The following is a 17,312-nucleotide window of genomic DNA, read 5'->3' as shown; positions in this document are numbered from 1 at the left end:
TTTATTTATTTATTTTATTTATTTATTTGAGAGAGTGAAAGAGAGCACAAACAGGGGTGGGAGTGGAGAGGCAGAGGGAGGGGGAGAAGCAGGCTTCCCGCTGAGCAGGGAGCCCGACATAGGGCTCCATCCCAGGACCCTGGGATCATGACCTGAGCCAAAGGCAGGCGCTTAACCGACTGTCACCAGGTGCCCCTTTTCCACTATTTTTGTAAATAAAATTTTATTGGGAACACAGTCTGAATCATTCATTTCCATATTGTCTAGGAGAGTTTTTGTACTATAATAGCAGAGAGTTGAGTAGTTGTGACAGAGATGATATGGCCTGAAAGTCTAAAATATGTAATATCTGGTCTTTTACAGAAAAGTTTGCTGAGCCATGTTCTAAAACGAATGTAGCTCCTTAAGGTCCAATTCAGTACACTGGTTATGTAGACTTTATGTATTTTTTTAAAGATCAGAACCATAAAATTTTTTCACTAGCCTTGGTCTCAGATTCAAAATTGCATTCACCTTCTGTAAGAGTGGTAGTGCCAACAGGTAGCCCAAGGCAACACCTTTACCCTGGTCCCTACCTTCACTTCCATCAGTTCAGCCCATTCTTTGACATGAACAAGAAATGTATTCTCTATCTTATAAATTCTGAGCATAAAAACATCATTAGAGGGGCTCCTGGGTGGCTCAGTCAGTTAAGTGTCTGCCTTCGGCTCAGGTCATGATCCCAGGGTCCTGGGATCCAGTCCCACATCAGGCTCCCTGCTCAGCGGAGAGCCTGCTTCTCCCTCTCCCTCTGCCTGTCTCTCTGCCTACTTGTGCTTCTCTCTATCTCTCTGTCAAATAAATAAATAAATAATCTTAAAAAAATCATTAGAAGTCTATTTTTATTGATGTGTAAATATCTAAATAAAATAGTACACTACTAATAAATGAAATCAGTGTATTTTTTAAAAAAATTTTATTTGACAGAGAGAGAGAGCACGCACAAGCAGGGTGAAAGGGAGTAGCAGACCCTCTGCTGAGCAGGGAGCCCGATGCAGGGCTTGATCCTAGGACCCCGGGATCATGACCTGAGCCGAAGGCAGATGCTTAAGCAACTGAGCTACCCAGGGCCCCCCAAATAGTGTAGTTTTTATGCAAACATAACTTCAAGGGAAGTCCCTTAGCACTCCCTTCCAACCAAAGTGCCATCCCCACACCCTTCTACATATAAATTTAGAGCTGCCATTTCCTCAAAAACTGTGATTACCACATTGTAGTTATTTCTAATTGAGAAAACAGTAACATGTTTTTAGCCAAATAAAGCTAGGGGTTCATTATCAACATATATATCCTTATGATAGGCATGAAAATAATTTTTACTTTTTTTTTTTTTTAAGACTATTTTCTAGGGTTCCTAGGTTGCTCAGTCTTCAGCTCAGGTCATGATCCCAGAGTCCTGGGATGGAGACCCACATTAGGCTCTCTGCTCAGTGGGGAGGCTCCTTCTCTCTCTCCCCTGCTGTCTGCCACTCCCCCTGCTTGTGCTCTCTCTCTGTCAAATAAATGAATAAAATCTTTAAAAAATTATTTTATCAATTCTAAAATAGGTAAAGTGATCAAGTTTATGTTTCCTTAGTCAGAAAGCTGATAGCACCCCAGGCAGTAGCACACTAAATGCTTACATGTGAAAAAGCCTAGTGTTATTGTTTGTGTTTGGAAGCACAAACTTCCATTTTCATCTCTCTTCTATTTGATTACTTTGAAGCAGTGTATTGTTATTTCAATTGGGCAATCTGGAAACTTTATTAGACTAAGAAGGGTTCTCTTGTTTATTACTCTTTAATATGATATATATGATAAATACCTTGTTCCCTATCTTACTCCATAAATGTTGGATCTTATTCCTTTTCCCAGAATATTTTACTTTTTATCTGTCACTGAATGTATATGTAGTAAGGATAAAAGAAAAATATATATACTTAATATAAATATATAAACCTTTATATTTCTAAGATAGGCTGGGCTTTCAATAACTTCTGTGCTTTTAGCTTGTAGTGCAGTATGGTGTGTATCATTCATTTCCTCCACAGATAGAAATTTTGCCTTTTACTTTTATTTTATAATCATGTGAATTTTTTTTCATTTTTGTTAGTTTCCCCTTAACAACCACTTATATGTGCTTTAATCTTGGTCTACCTCTTATGACATTTGCTTTGAGACATGAACAGTTTTCTATAATCATCCTTTTCCCATATACTTCAACTTTCATAGCTGTAGAAACAAGTTCTATAGGACCACATTTAATAGAGTATTTGTCATTTTCCTACTAATTTATTTCGTTTTTTACAAAGAGATGTCATAAATGTTGAAAAAATTTATATTTTATAGCCCAAAGGATTCAGAAGTCCTTGCAACTTTATAAACATTTCAACTTTTCCCAACAATTTGCTGACTTCATTCTCTTAGAAAAATCTCTTGTGTTTGTGATTAAAAAATGGGTTAGCCTGGTGATGAGTATTAAAGAGGGCACATATTGAATGGAGAACTGGGTGTTACACACAAACAGTGAACCATGGAACACTACATCAACAACAAAAAAACTAATGATGTAATGTATGGTGATTAACATAATAAAATAAAATTACAAAAGAAAGAAGGAAAGCAGGAAATCAATGAACCCCAAAAACAAACAAACAAAAACTGTTGACATCCCAGGGGCCTGGGTAGCTCAGTCAGTTAAGTGTCAGACTCCTGATTTCAGCTCAGATCGTGATCTCAGAGTTGTGAGATCAAGTCCCACGTCAGGTTCTACACTCAGCATGGATTCTGTTTGGGATTCTCCCCCACTTCCTCTGTCTCAATCCCCGCTCCCCCCCAAACGCTCTATAGTCTCTCTAAAATAAATAAATCTTTAAAAAAACACTATTGGCATCTCATTTATGAAATAATAGCTCATCTTGGAGTTACTTGCACCTGGTTTTCAGAGAATGGTAGGTTTCCAACTGTCTTTAATTCACTTCTCTTCAATTTACCTAGAATTGTAATGTCATATATTTTCTCTGTTCATATCCACTGGTATGTCCACGCACTTCGCGTGTATTCCCTTTTGATTTCACTGATTTACACTTTCTAATTTTCTACACCTTCATGGACTTAATACTATAGTAAAATTAGTTTGCTGTGGATTCTTTTTTTTTTTTAAGATTTTATTTATTTATTTGACAGAGAGAGACACAGCAAGAGAGGGAACACAAGTGGGGGCATGAGAGAGGGAGAAGCAGGCTTACCGCTGAGCAGGGAGCCCAATGCGGGACCTGGGATCATGACCTGAGCCAAAGGCAGATGCCTAACGACTGAGCCACCCAGGCGCCCCTGCTGTGGCTTCTTAATCCAATAGGTGATGCTATTTACACATTTCAAAGATGATAAATGTCAAATATATGATCCTAAAACATAATAATTTTGGTACATCTATGTTTTTGAGATACTTCCTCAAAACATAATGTGGTCCTTGGGGCCCCACAATCTCTAACTTTATATAGTAACAACAGGACAATATGTATTCATTAGAAAGACAATTGGAAATCTTCATCTCATTGTTAAGAGGAAGCAGGGTGCTAAATTTCTTAATTTCTCTGAAACATGTTTTCTTTTGTATAAAAGAGAAGTAATTTTTATTTCCCAGAGCCTTTGTGAGGATTAAATGATACAACATACATAAAGTATCTGACATATCACAGATTTTCAATAAATAGTAGTTATTTTTATTATATTCAGGTAAACATCCTTCTCATAATTGTATGTATGGTAGATATACATTTCGTGTAACTTTCCATTCTGAGAAAAATTACCTTTCCCTGCCATGTAGGAGACATACAACAGCTTTGTAGCTGTCCTACAGGTACGTGCAGCTTGGAAACAGGAGGGGTAGATGACATTTTTAAGGTAAAAGCACTGAGACTACAGAGGCCCTACTAGGGCAGTTTGATAGAGTTTTACTTTGTTCTTCTTATTTGGCTAAATGGTGCTATCAGCTTCTGGGACTTTTCCTCAAGAAAATATGAGTCACTTTTTATGATTTAGGTAAGTCCATCTAAAGTAGTATTCTCCTTTTAATGAAAGAAAAAATGGAACTTATTAAATAAAATCAACTTGTATGAAGTTTGATAATAAGTTCATGGTAATACCACCAGAGAGCAACAAAACTTATCACTGTATTAAATGAGGTTTTGTGATGAGCACTTCTTAAACATTTTCTTCCAGATCTTTCAAAATCTTTCCTGATTCCATTGTAAATATATTAAATTATGTTTCAACAATTCTCAGAAATTAATAACATTTGACAATATTTTAAAATTTAATTGCCAGCTTGGCCTAAGAGATTATCAAGCAAAATTTTATTTTGCTCATTTCCAAATCTAACTATCGATTCCCAAGTTTCTATTTAAAGACAGGACAACTAGAGTAGGCTGGGAAGATGGCAGAGTAAAAGGATCCTAGTTCAGCTCTTCCATGGATACAATTAGATAACACTCATATCAGTGTAAATCACCCAGAAAATGACCCAAAGACTGGCAGATCAAACTCCACAACTAAAGGTAAAGAAGAGGCCACATCAAAGAGGTTCAAAGGGCAACAGTGTCCCCAACAGTAAGGAACAAACAAAATGGCAGTCCATGGAGTGGGAGAGGGAGCTGAAGGCACAGAGAAGGAAGAGAAACAGACTCTCACACTAGGGAGCCTGCATGGGGAAGATGAATCCCCATAACCTTTGGCTTTGAAAGTGAGAGGGGCCAAATTTCATGAGTTCTTACAACCAGCAGGTTTTAAAACCTGGAATTTTAAAACTCAGTGGGGCTCAGCTCTGGGAGAGCCCAGAAGGCAAGAGGAATCTGAGTCCCATTCTTAAAGAGATCACAGGACAAACAGCTCCTGCAGATACAGCATAGAAGTGGCAGTTTGAAAAATGCCTGGGACATATAAGCGGGAGAGTAGTTTACTCATTTTGGAGAGTGTCTAGAAGGGACAGGGATCACCTGAAGACCTGACCAGGAACAAAGGAGCTGGCAGGCACTATCTCCATCCCCCTCCCCCCAGCATAAACACACTGCCACCTGGGCTTCAGTGGATTTACCCTTTTCAGTCACCCTTGCTTAAGTACCCTGGCAGCAGTTCCCTTCCCCTAGAAGACCAGCACAAAGCTTGCCAACATCTTGTCTCCTGACCAGTGCACTTTGTGGATCCACCCAGGCTAGTCCCAGTCCCAGCAACGGTAGCGGCAGGTCTCATTTTGCAAGCAGACCGGCAGGCACCGTACTAAAACTGTGTGCCTCACACCAGCCTGGTCCCAGCAGTAGCAGCATGTCCCTGCCAATACACTCACGAGTCTGTTCGAAGTAGAGCCACAAGCCTGGTGGCATGCAAATAGCTCCTTCAGGGGCCAGTATCTCTTCAAAGTGACTACCGCTCTGGGGTGAGGGAAAGATAACCACACACTAAACCAGATAAATTTAACAGATATATTCAGAACATTCCGTCCTAAAACAACAGAACACACATTCTTTTCAAGATCACACAAAGAACATTCTCCAGAATAGATCATATATTAGGCCATAAAACAAATCTCAACAAATTCAAAAAGATTGAAGTCATACATCTTTTCTGACCACAATGCTATGAAACTAGAACTTTTTTCCAGAAAAAGTCTGGAAAGAGCACAAGTACATGGAGGTTAAATAGCATGCTCAATGAATGAATCAACCGAAAAATCGAAGAAATAAAAAATTACATGGAAAAAATGAAAATGAGAACACAATGGTCCAAAATATTTGAGATATCCCAAAAGCAGTTCTAAGAGGAAAGTTTATAGCAATACAAACCTACCTCAAGGAGCAAAAAACATCTCAAATAAGCAACATAACCTTACACCTAAAGGAGGCAGAAAAAGAAGAACAAACAAAACCCAAAACCTAAGGAAGGAAATAATAAACGTCAGAGCAGAAGTAAATGGTATAAAAACTAAAAAAAACAATAGAACAGATCAGTGAAACAAGGAGCTGGTTCTTTGAAAAGATCAAGAAAATTGATAAGACTAACCAGACTCACACATACACACACATAAAAAGAGAGAGAGAGAGAGAGGAGTCAAATAAACAAAATCAGAAATGAAAGAGGAGAAATAATAAGCAACACCACAGAAATACAAAGGATCGTAACATTGTTTGCGTACCCTCTTTAATACCCATCACCAGGCTAACCCATCCCCCCACCCCCTCCCCTCTAGAACCCTCAGTTTGTCTCTCAGAGTCCACAGTCCCTCATGATACGCAAACAATGAATCATGGAACACTACATCAAAAACTAATGATGTAATGTATGGTGATTAACATAACACAATTAAAAAAACAATAAACAACAAAAAAAGGATTGTAACACAATATTATGAAAAATTATATGCCAACAAATTGGACAACCTAGAAGAAATGGAAAAATTCATAGAAACATATAACCTACCAAAACTGAAGCAGAAATAGCAAATTTGAACAGACTGATGTAATCAAAAAACTCCCAACAAACAAAAGTCCAGGACCAGATGACTTCACAGATGAATTCCATTAAACATTTAAAGAAAAGTTAAGGGTTCTAGAGGGGAGGGGGGTGGGGGCATGGGTTAGCCTGGTGATGGGTATTAAATAGGGCACGTTCTGCGTGGAGCACTGGGTGTTATGCACAAACAATGAATCGTGGAACACTACATCAAGAACTAATGATGTAATGTATGGTGATTAACATAACATAATAAAAAAAATAAAGTTAATACCTATTCTTAAACTTTTCTAAAGATCTATCCTTTTCAAAGATCTATTCTTTGAAGAAAAACTTCAAATTCATTTGAGACCAGCATTACCCTGATACCAAAACCAGATAAAGACACTACCAAAATATAGAACTATAGGCCAATATCTCTGATGAACAGAGATGCAAAAATCCTCACCAAAATCTTAGGCAAACTGAACCCAACAATACATTAAAAAGATCATTCACCACTATCAAGTGGGATTTATTCCCAGGACGCAAGGGTGGTTCGATATTCACAAATCAATCAACGTGATACCTCACATCAACAAGAGAAAGGAGAAGAAGCATATGATCATTTCAGTAGATACAGAAAAAACATTTTTATCAGTTTTGGTAAAAACACCAACAGAATTTTTCACAGAACTAAAACAAACAATCCTAAAATTTGTATAGATCCACAAAAGACCCCAAAAAGCCAAAGCAGTCTTGAGATAGAGAAACAAAACTGGAGATATCACAATTCTGAACTTCAAGTTATATTACAAATCTGTAGTAATCAAAACAGCATGATACTAGCACAATAACAGACATGAAGATCAAGACAATAGGACAGAATAGAAAACCCAGAAATAAACCTATAATTATGTAGTCAATTAATCTTTGACAAAGGAGGCAAGAACATGCAACATGAAAAAGACAGTCTCTTCAATAAATGATATTGAGAAAACTGGACAGCTACATGCAAAAGAATGAAACTGGACCACTTTTCTTAAACCATACACAAAAACAAACTCAAAATGGATTAAAGACCTAAATGTGTGGCCTGAAACCATAAAAATCTTAGAGGAGAACACAGGCAGTAATTTCTCTGATATTGGTGGTAGCAACTTTTTCTAGATATGTCTCCTGAGGCAAGAGTAACAACAGCAAAAATAAACTATTGAGGCTCCATCAACATAAAAAGCTTCTGCCCAGCAAAGGAAATAACCAACAAATCTAAACAACAACCTACTGAATGGGAGAAGATATTTGCAAATGGCATATCTGATAAAGGGTTAGTATCCAAAAATATATAATTAACTTATATAATTCAACCCCAAAAAAGTAAATAATCCAATTTAAAAATGGGCAGAAGACATGAACAGATATTTCTCAAGGGGCGCCTGGGTGGCTCAGCCGTTAAGTGTCTGCCTTCAGCTCAGATCATGATCCCGGGGTGGATCGATCGAGCCCCGCATCGGGCTCCCTGCTCAGCATTCTCCCTCTCCCATTCCCCCTGCTTGTGTTCCTGCTCTCGTTATCTCTCTGTCAAATAAATAAATAACAAATCTTAATTAAAAAAAGACATTTCTCGAGAGAAGACATACAGATGGCCAACAGACACATGAAAAGATGCTCAATAGCACTCATCATCAGGAAAATACAAATCAAAACTAGAATGAGATATTACCTCACACCTGTCAGAATGGTTAAAATCAAAAACACAAGAAACAAGTGTTGGTGAGGATGTGGAGAGGAAGGAAACTTCACGCACTGTTAGTGAGTTTGCAAATTAGTGCAGCTACTGTGGAAGACAGTATGGAGTTTCCTCAAAAAATTAAAAATGGAACTACCCTACAATCCAGTAATCACACTATTGAGTATCTACCCAAAGAATCCAAAAACACTAACTTGAAAGGATATATGCACCCTATATTTACTGCAGCCTTAACTAGAATAGACAAATTATGGAAGCCACCCACGTGTCTATCAATAGATATAAATACACACACACACACACACACACACACACACAGGAATATTACTCAGCCATAAAAAAGAATGAAATCTTGCCATTTGCAACAACATGGATGGAGTTAGAGAGTATTATGCTGAGCGAAATAAGTCAGTCAGAGAAAGACAAATACCATATGACTTCATTCATAAGTGCAACTTAAGAAAAAAAATGAACAAAGGGAAAAAAAAAGAGAGACAAACCAAAGACAGACTCAACTATAGAGAACAATCAGATGGCTACCAGAGGGGAGGTCAGTGTGAGATGGGTGAAATAAGTGAAGGGGATTAGGAGTACTTATCTTGATGAGCACTGAGTAATACATGAAACTGTTGAATCACTGTATTGTACACCTGAAACTAATATAACACTGTTTGTTAACAACACAGGAATTAAAATAAAAAAATGAATAAAATACAGTAAAATATAAAATAAAAAGAGAGAACAAGATAATAGGCCAATTGATAAAAATAAATAAATAAAGACAGGATAACTGATTTTTGATGTAGTTAAAAGAACCTTGGAACAGGAAGTAGAAAATCCAGATATGAAACCCAGATCCACTGCTTACTAACTGTATGCATTTGGACACATCACGTAACTTCAATAAATTTCAATTTCCTCACTTGCAGAATATCAATAAGCTTTTTCTCTTACTAGGGTCATTTCAAGATTAAATGAGATAATGGTTCTTCAATAAATAGATTTCCTTCCTTTCATTTTCTCCTCTGACTCCACCTCTATTTGGTCTTGAAGGAATTGGTTATAAACCAACTCAGAATCAGCCATCGGAAGTTCTATGATTCTAAAGGTTTTGTAATGAGAAGTGGAATACCTGATTTTGAGGATTATCCATGGCCTTTCCTCTTCCTCTTCCTTTCTGCTCATCAGTCTCTTACTATATACTAGCACACCAGAGGGCAGGCAGAAAAATAGAGAGGACACAGTAGATTGCTTATGAAATTTTGCTAAATTGATAAATTAAGGAATAAATGATGTAAAATCAAGTAGTTGAGTTATATTTCAAGAGGTAAATCAATATGGCCAGACTATAGGACACTCTTAACAATCCCTTCAAGTGGACAGAAAAGTTGCAACTGAAACTTAATGTAGTCACTTTATGAAAAAAATTCCAAATTTTATATTCAAAATAACAAACCAGAAAAGAATCCTGGGGGTCACTGTCAATCATTTTCCAAAGACATCCAGTTTTTTTGCTACAGGAAAAAGCCTACATGATTTTGAATATCTAGGCAATAAAGGAAATAGAGGTTATTATCCCCTTCATGAAGAAGGCTGTGGAGCCAGTGCCTCTAAAATATTTAGTCTAGTTCTGTTTGCTATAATGGCAGGAATACATAATGAAACTGGAGGCAAGCCAGAGAAAAGAAGCCAAATTGGCAGGTGAGAGGAAGACTAGAAACATTTAAATTCTTAGAAAAGAGTCCAGCATATTCCTGATAGGAATCAGCATATCATAAATAGTTTAAGTTATCAAAGGCCTATTATATGCTGGGGACTGACTAGAATGCTTCCCTTTTTTTCAGATCAAAAATATGTTCAAATTATCACCTCCAATATATCTCATATGCATACACTTCTCTTCTATCCACTGCCATCACCCCAACTCAAGTCATCTTTCTTTCTCATTTAGGGTACTAAAATAGCATTCTAACTGGTCACCCTCTTCTACTCTGCTCCTCATAACCATGTTCCAACTTCCCAATCCATTGCCACCAGCATGATTGTGAAACACAAATTAAATCTTGTCATTGGCTTACATAGAATACTTCAGTGATTTTCCATCTACTTCGGGATCAAGTCCAAAGTAAAAACATGGCCCCAAAAGATTCAGCTCCTCCCTCCTTTACTAATAGCCCCTCACTTTACTTTTCCTTTGGCTCACCAAGGTCTATCCACACTGGCTTTCTTTCAGTTCCTAGAACAGCCAAATGCTTTTCCATATAAAAATAACCACCACCACCACCATTACAGCTTAAATTTCTCAAGTTTTTATTATGTGAATGCCTCTGTGCTAAGTGCTTTGAGTGCATTACCATGTTTAATCCTCACAAGAAACTCTATGAAGTAGTTATTATTTTTATCCTTTTACTGTTGAGAAAACAAATATTTAGAGAAATTAAGTAATTTCTCTAAAGCAAGATAAGACCAAAGGTGGAAATCTGTTATACTGCATATTCCAGGAATGTACTTTCTCTCCACTCTTCCCTAGCTAGATCATACCATGCTTTATGGTTACAACTTGTAGGTCATTTCCTCAAAGGAGACCTCTCATTTTCTGATCGAAATTTGGCACCTCTGACACAGTCCCTTAAACTTTTCCTCTATAGAATGTATCACAGTTTATAATTATGTATTTTTATGCAGGTATTTGTTTAAAATCTGTCAAACCTCCAACAGACTGTAAATTTCATGAAGGCAAGGATAATATGAATATAAATATAAATATAAATATAAATATAAATATAAATATCTGCTGAATAAATGATTGAAGAAAGTCATCCAAACCTTCTAAGAATGAAGTGTTGAATCACTCAGTGGGAGAGTCTGAGTGTTAGAAACGCTATTAAAATATTTTTGCCTGCAAGGAAAGCTGTCCCCTTATGTCTGTCTACTGATCCTAATTCTCTTGATCAATACTAAAAAACTAGATTCTTTTATACCTCTTCAACTACTTTCAGCCTAGAAAGTTAAAGACAAAGAGGACTGGCAATTAAGGTGGGATAATTCCAGATTCATAAAAAAATAGTATGCTAGAGTGAAGAGGATGAGGGGCATCTTTTGGAATTACAGACTTTTTAGGGTACATTTATAGAAATTAATTATTTGCCTACAGTAAATGAATGTAAGAAGTATATAGATACGAAATATAGATGGGGCTACTGTGCTTGGCATGCTGTATCCCAAACTGGGTTCTAATTTGTATAGATCTAGAAAGAAACAAAACTGGAGGAGGTCCAGTTAAAGGTAATTAAAAAAGACTGTACAAAAAGATTGGGAAAAGTAAAACCTAGCTATGCAATTACAACTAACCTTAGTATCCCCAAATTACAAGACTGATGTCAGGAAATGCAATCATATCTTCCCATATCTCTTATGACTTTTGTTTTAACAAAACTCTGGATTAGATGAACTATATTTCTAAGATTTTGAAATTAATAAGATAAAATAAAAGCTGGAGATTACCAAGAGCCAAAATAAAATGTTCTTTAGGCATTTTATATATTTTAATTAACTCAATATAGTCACTGAAGTTTTTTAAGTCTATCTCCCATCTTCAATGACAAAGATGGAACCTCAAAGATGAAATGGCCCTCTTGTTTGATAATATATTTGATGTTTGAAGTCTCTCTACAACTTGTAGTCCAAGTGGCTGTTAGCTAACAAGTAAACATCCTCAGCTATATTAAATGACTTGATGATGGGGGGGATCCTTAAATCATCACATACACTTTAAATATCTTATAACTTTGTCAGTTATACCTCAATAAACCTGGGGTATGATGTTTTGGATTTTGAGATTTAGATTTTGAGTTTGGATCTCTAGGTTTAAGTCTCAATTCTGTGATTTGTTAGCTATGTAACTTTGCACAGATTACTTACTGTGCTTCAGTTTCCTCATTTCAAAAACTGGAATAACAAAATGTGTCTTTTAAAATTGTTTGAGAATTAAATGCAAAGCCACAATATTAAACATCACTTTGTATTATGCCTGGCATATAGCAAATGCTCAATAAATGTTAATTTCTCTCTAATAATAGGAATCCAGTCTCTGCCAAGACAGTCCATTTCCACTTTAGACAGAACCGGCACTGGGTTCTTATACTGTGTGGAACTAGTCCAACACTACTAATAAGTAATAACACTTAGAAGTTTAATATACGATGTTATATTAAGAAAAGACGCTCTTGGGGTGCCTGGGTGGCACAGTCGGTTAAGTGTCTGACTCTTGGTTTCTGCTTAGGTCATGATCTCAGGGTTGTGAGATCAAGCCCCACATTTGGCTCTGGGCTCAACACTAAGTCAGCTTCAGATTCGCTCTCCCTTTCTTTCTGCCCCTCCAGCTCATGCCTCGCTCACTCTCATTCAAATAAATAAATAAATAAATCTTACCCCCCCCCCCGAAAAAAAAAATGGTACTTTTAACTTTGGCTATTAATTCTAGTTTATATATATTTCTTAACAATTTGTCACTCAGAAATGGTAGAATTTAATTTCTTTGAGTGACCTTAGAGAAATATGAGTTACAATTATATTTGAGAAGAACTCTTGAATAATCTTATTGATGTAAATGTTCCACTGGAATTACCTTCTCAGTAAAAACAAGAACAAAAAATTCTCTTTCTAGTGATTAAGGATTAGTTGGTATGGCAACGATCTTTTAAGACTAAAGGGATTCTCTCCTTATTTTTATTAAGAATGACAAAAAATAAGAGTATCAGAAATGTATTGCTGTTTTATCACAAGACCAGGAAATATAATTGTTTGATTACTTGATATTGCAAAAACACTTTTTTAGAAAAGTTTATTTTTATTTAGGTCATAAGATAGGTTAGAAGGAAAAGAATTTGTTCATTTAACCTATTAAATGGTACCACTTGTTTTGTGATAACCCAGCACACTTTGTAAATAAATTCACTTGCCTTGCATCAATGTAATTTACTACTTTATAGATGTTATATGGGTTCATTTGTTAGAAAATATTTCAGCTGGCTTTCCCCAGTACAGATAATAAAATTATTTCTGACATATATGATTCAAATACAATACAAAGCCTCCTACTACTACAGAAATGTAAATTTAAACAAATCAAACTTTTTTTGAGGAAAGAAATTACAATATGCTTTCCAATACTTTACCTCTTAGCTTAATCTTTCAAATCTAAAGAAAAATATTTTCAGACTCAATAGCTTACTATTTTATGGCTTGGTAAGTTATAGCTTTTTAATAATGAAAAATATTAAGGTCAAATTTAGATTGAAATGATCAGAACTAAAATTAAAGACCAAATATTAAAAACAAGAATGCTCCTCGTATTATAAATATAATTTATATTGGACAAAAATATCAGTAACTCTATTTTCCCTCATTCTCTTGTAGAGTAGGTTTTATTTGTTACATCACAAGTGACTTTAAATTTGTAGGAGCTAAGAATTTTTTATTCTGAATTTAATTAAGCACAGATGATGGTTAACATGACTCCTAAACATGCTTACAGATGACAGTAAAAATAAAAGAGCATAAAATAAGCTTACTGTTTCACCAATCTTTCCAATGTTTCCTTGATCTCCTACTTCGCCCTGTTAATAAATAATATAAAGCTGTAAAAATGATTATTTTTCAAACAAGATCACTCATGACATTCCTTCCATTTTCATTTAATGTAATTAGTCAAATTCTTTAAAAAAAAAAGCAAAGAAAACCTTATTTAAAACTCTGTTACAGTATTTCTGTGGAACATAGTCTTTCTACTATTTTCTTAAGTTACATTCTTCTATTTATGACTTTTAGTCACTTTTAAAACAATTTTGCAAATAGAATTTTTTAAAATGAAATATTTATTAAGGTGTACTCTGTAAAAGAGTGGTAGGTGCTGTGGAAGATATTAAGAAGAATAAAAATAAAATAAAGCCTTTGCCCACAGGAATGCTCTACTTGTTTCAGGAGAAAAGATCTCACAATGCTGAGCAGAGCAGAATACCTGCCACAGTTAAGAGGTAAGGAGTTCAGAGGAGCACACACACTGTGGGCTGGTTCAGCTAGAGTTGGCTTCACTGGGGAAGTGATGTATGCTCATAACCTTAACCACAGTCTGTAGTCCATAATGCTCTGAAAACTCAGTTTTTCAAAACTTGTTTGGTAGCAAACTTGACCTAACCTGAATTTATTTGACAGCAATGCTTTATCTGACCTGAGTGAGGCTATTTATAGTCTTGTTTATTTTAATTAATCTGAACACCCTTATATTGCACCACAGAAATATTAATGTTTCTAATTATGGTGTGCTGTCCCATGGCCTGCTGGTGGTAAGTAAAATGTAGTATATTCACCATATTACCTTTTGAAAATCCAAACATCAATGATTTCAAGTAATGGATTATGAAAATATATTTGAGTTGGGCTCTGAAGAATAGGTGATATGTCCCTGGTGATGAGAAAGGTCCATTTTTGATGTTGAGGAATGGCATGAGTAAAGGCCAAACAAAGGCATAGATTAATGAAATGTAGAAGATTAAATTCAGGGTACCATGTAGAGTTAATATGACAAGAATATTTGTTTTATTTATAGAAATAGGAAATCAAACCATCAACTGCTATTTAAGAATTAGTAATTATATTGCAGGGTAGAATAGTAAAATGTTAAGCTGCACTGAACAATATTGTAGCCACTGATAACATAGAGATAGCTACTGAGCATTTGAAATTGGCTGGTGTGAACTGAAATGTGATGTAAGTATAAAATCCGCACTAAATTTCAAAGACTTTGTAGCAAAAAAGAATATAAAATATCTCATTAATAATTCTAATATTGATCACATGTTGAAATGATAATATTTTCCTATTTTGGGTTAAATAAAATATATTACTAAAATTAATCTCATTTGTCTCTTTTCATTTTTTTTTACTGTGACTCACATCTGTGATTCATATTATATACTCTGCTGGATAGTGCTGATTTTAAGCACTGAAACCTAATATTCATATGAGTAATCAATTGAAATGAAGTTTCAAAGACTACACAAATTTTCATTTCAATTCCTGTATGCACTTAGATATACAGTAAAGAATGAAGCAGGGGTGCCTGGGTGGCTCAGTCATTAAGCGTCTGCCTTTGGCTCGGGTCATGATCCCGGGGTCCTTGGGATCGAGACCCGCATTGGGCTCCCTGCTCAGCGGGAAGCCTGCTTCTCCCTCTCCCACTCCCCCCGGCTTGTGTTCCCTCTCTCGCCGTGTCTCTCTCTGTCAAATAAATAAATAAAATCTTAAAAAAAAAAAAGAATGAAGCATTGCAGTAGTTTGTAAATCCTTGTTTTTGACTGACTAGATAGCTTCTTTAGAAAATTTGTGGCAGAATAATATAGATTATTTATTTTCTTGTATTTCCCCCTCCTTACCCAATACCTCTTTCAAACTCCAAGGGAGATGGACCGTTCTATGCTTCGTAGTCTTAGGGGAGGTTTGTGTTAACAGGCAGAAAGCAGAAGCTGCTTGCAGATTACCTGCACTCCTGCTTTAGTTTTCAGAGAGCCTGAAGGTAGGAGGTTAAGTTGGTCTTTGAGGGCAACAAGAGAGAAAGGAATAGTTCCCCAGGCCTAGGAAGAGAACAGAGATCCTAGGGTTCTGTAAAAGGTGGTGTGACCCTTAATCAACTCCCAAGTGCTCCCCCCAGGAATGCCACGTTCTCCAAAGGGAATGCCAGGTTCTAGTGAATAGCTATATGACACACCAAGACTAAAATTCCAGGGACAAATACAAGGAGCTAAACATGAAAGAACTCATTCATCTCCTGGGTTACAATGAGCCACTTAAACGCTAGGGTGATTCTAGTAAGGGGACAGGATGTCACTATGACTAAGATTCAGTTTCTTGCCTGTTTGACTAGATGGTAGCTCACAGGCGGATTCTTTTTAGAGCCATCTGGGAGAACAGCGATTAAACTCAGTCAAGGAGAATTAAGCTTTCTGTTTATAAATATCGTGTTTCCATTTTTGTGTATAACTTTTGTGTACAGAGAAAACATTTTAGCTCATTTTTCTTTATTAATTGACCTCAAAAAATATTGTTCATTTTTTTCTTAGATTCTACTATCACAAAAATAGCTTAATATAGCTTCTCACTTTAAGAAATTAAGCTATAATGCTATAAAGTTTTTGATTTTTCCTTAAGTTTTAAATTTGTATAAATCACCAATTCTTATAAGCTAGTTTCCTTTAGATCTTAGTGTTGCACATATAAAACCAGTGCATTACCTTATATTCGTTGGTGTTAAAAAGTCACACAAAACTTGGAAACAAGGCAAAAAATTAGGTGCCACATTCTTTAAATGACATAAAGTGGTGAAGGCCACCTAGTGATTTTCTAGGCAATGTCCTCAGAAACACTATACAATTGCTTAAAAGACCCAGACTTGATGAAGATATATATATATATAACAAATAGATAATATATATTTAGTGAAGTTATATTAATTTATAGATTTCTGTCCAGTGAAATGGACAGCCCCCAAAATTGTGATTTATTCTCCTATATCTCACCACAAATTTAACAATTTATTAAACTGCATATCTATCCAAATAAAGATATAGACATAAACACAGTCACAGTTATAGATATTTATAGACACAGATCTCTAGATGTAGATCTAGATATAAAGATATATAACTTTTCAAATGCTATTTGAGCCAGTTTTAAAATATCACTGGTTCCCTTATTAATAGGTTGAATAAAATCTTAGATGTTCATTTTATATTTTCATGAAAGTCATAATTTTATCTTTCTGAAAACTATACTTTATAACTCCTAATAAGTCAGCTACTTTACCTTTAAGCCTTCTGGTCCTGGTTCACCTGCAAAACCCTTTTGACCTGGTTTTCCCTAGAAGAGAACAGAAAAAAAGAGATATGTTTAATCATTTCCATTTTTGGAAATTTCCAAACATTTACAAAATTCAGACCATTCTATGAGATGAAACCCTTCAAAATCATTTGATAAATGTATTTTAGCATACCCATTAGTATTC

General features: G+C 35.6%; 1 protein-coding gene across 1 annotated transcript in view; it reads right to left on the bottom strand.

Moving 5' to 3' along the window:
• The window catches only part of COL24A1 (collagen type XXIV alpha 1 chain), a 381,932-nt gene that overhangs the window by 179,624 nt on the left and 184,996 nt on the right, over positions 1–17,312 (bottom strand). The window contains exons 23-24 of the mRNA XM_088022947.1: positions 17,114–17,167; positions 13,828–13,872 (exon numbers count right to left, since the gene is read on the bottom strand). Coding sequence (XP_087879073.1) covers positions 13,828–13,872; positions 17,114–17,167 — 99 coding nt within the window. The remainder of the gene's footprint in view (positions 1–13,827; positions 13,873–17,113; positions 17,168–17,312) is intronic.

This window comes from Eumetopias jubatus, unplaced genomic scaffold, assembly GCF_037043125.1.
Source record: "Eumetopias jubatus isolate StellerSeaLion01/CBP00866 unplaced genomic scaffold, mEumJub1_p1.0 scaffold_4, whole genome shotgun sequence".
Lineage (NCBI taxonomy): Eukaryota > Metazoa > Chordata > Mammalia > Carnivora > Otariidae > Eumetopias > Eumetopias jubatus.
This window is presented reverse-complemented; position numbering and strand designations above follow the sequence as displayed.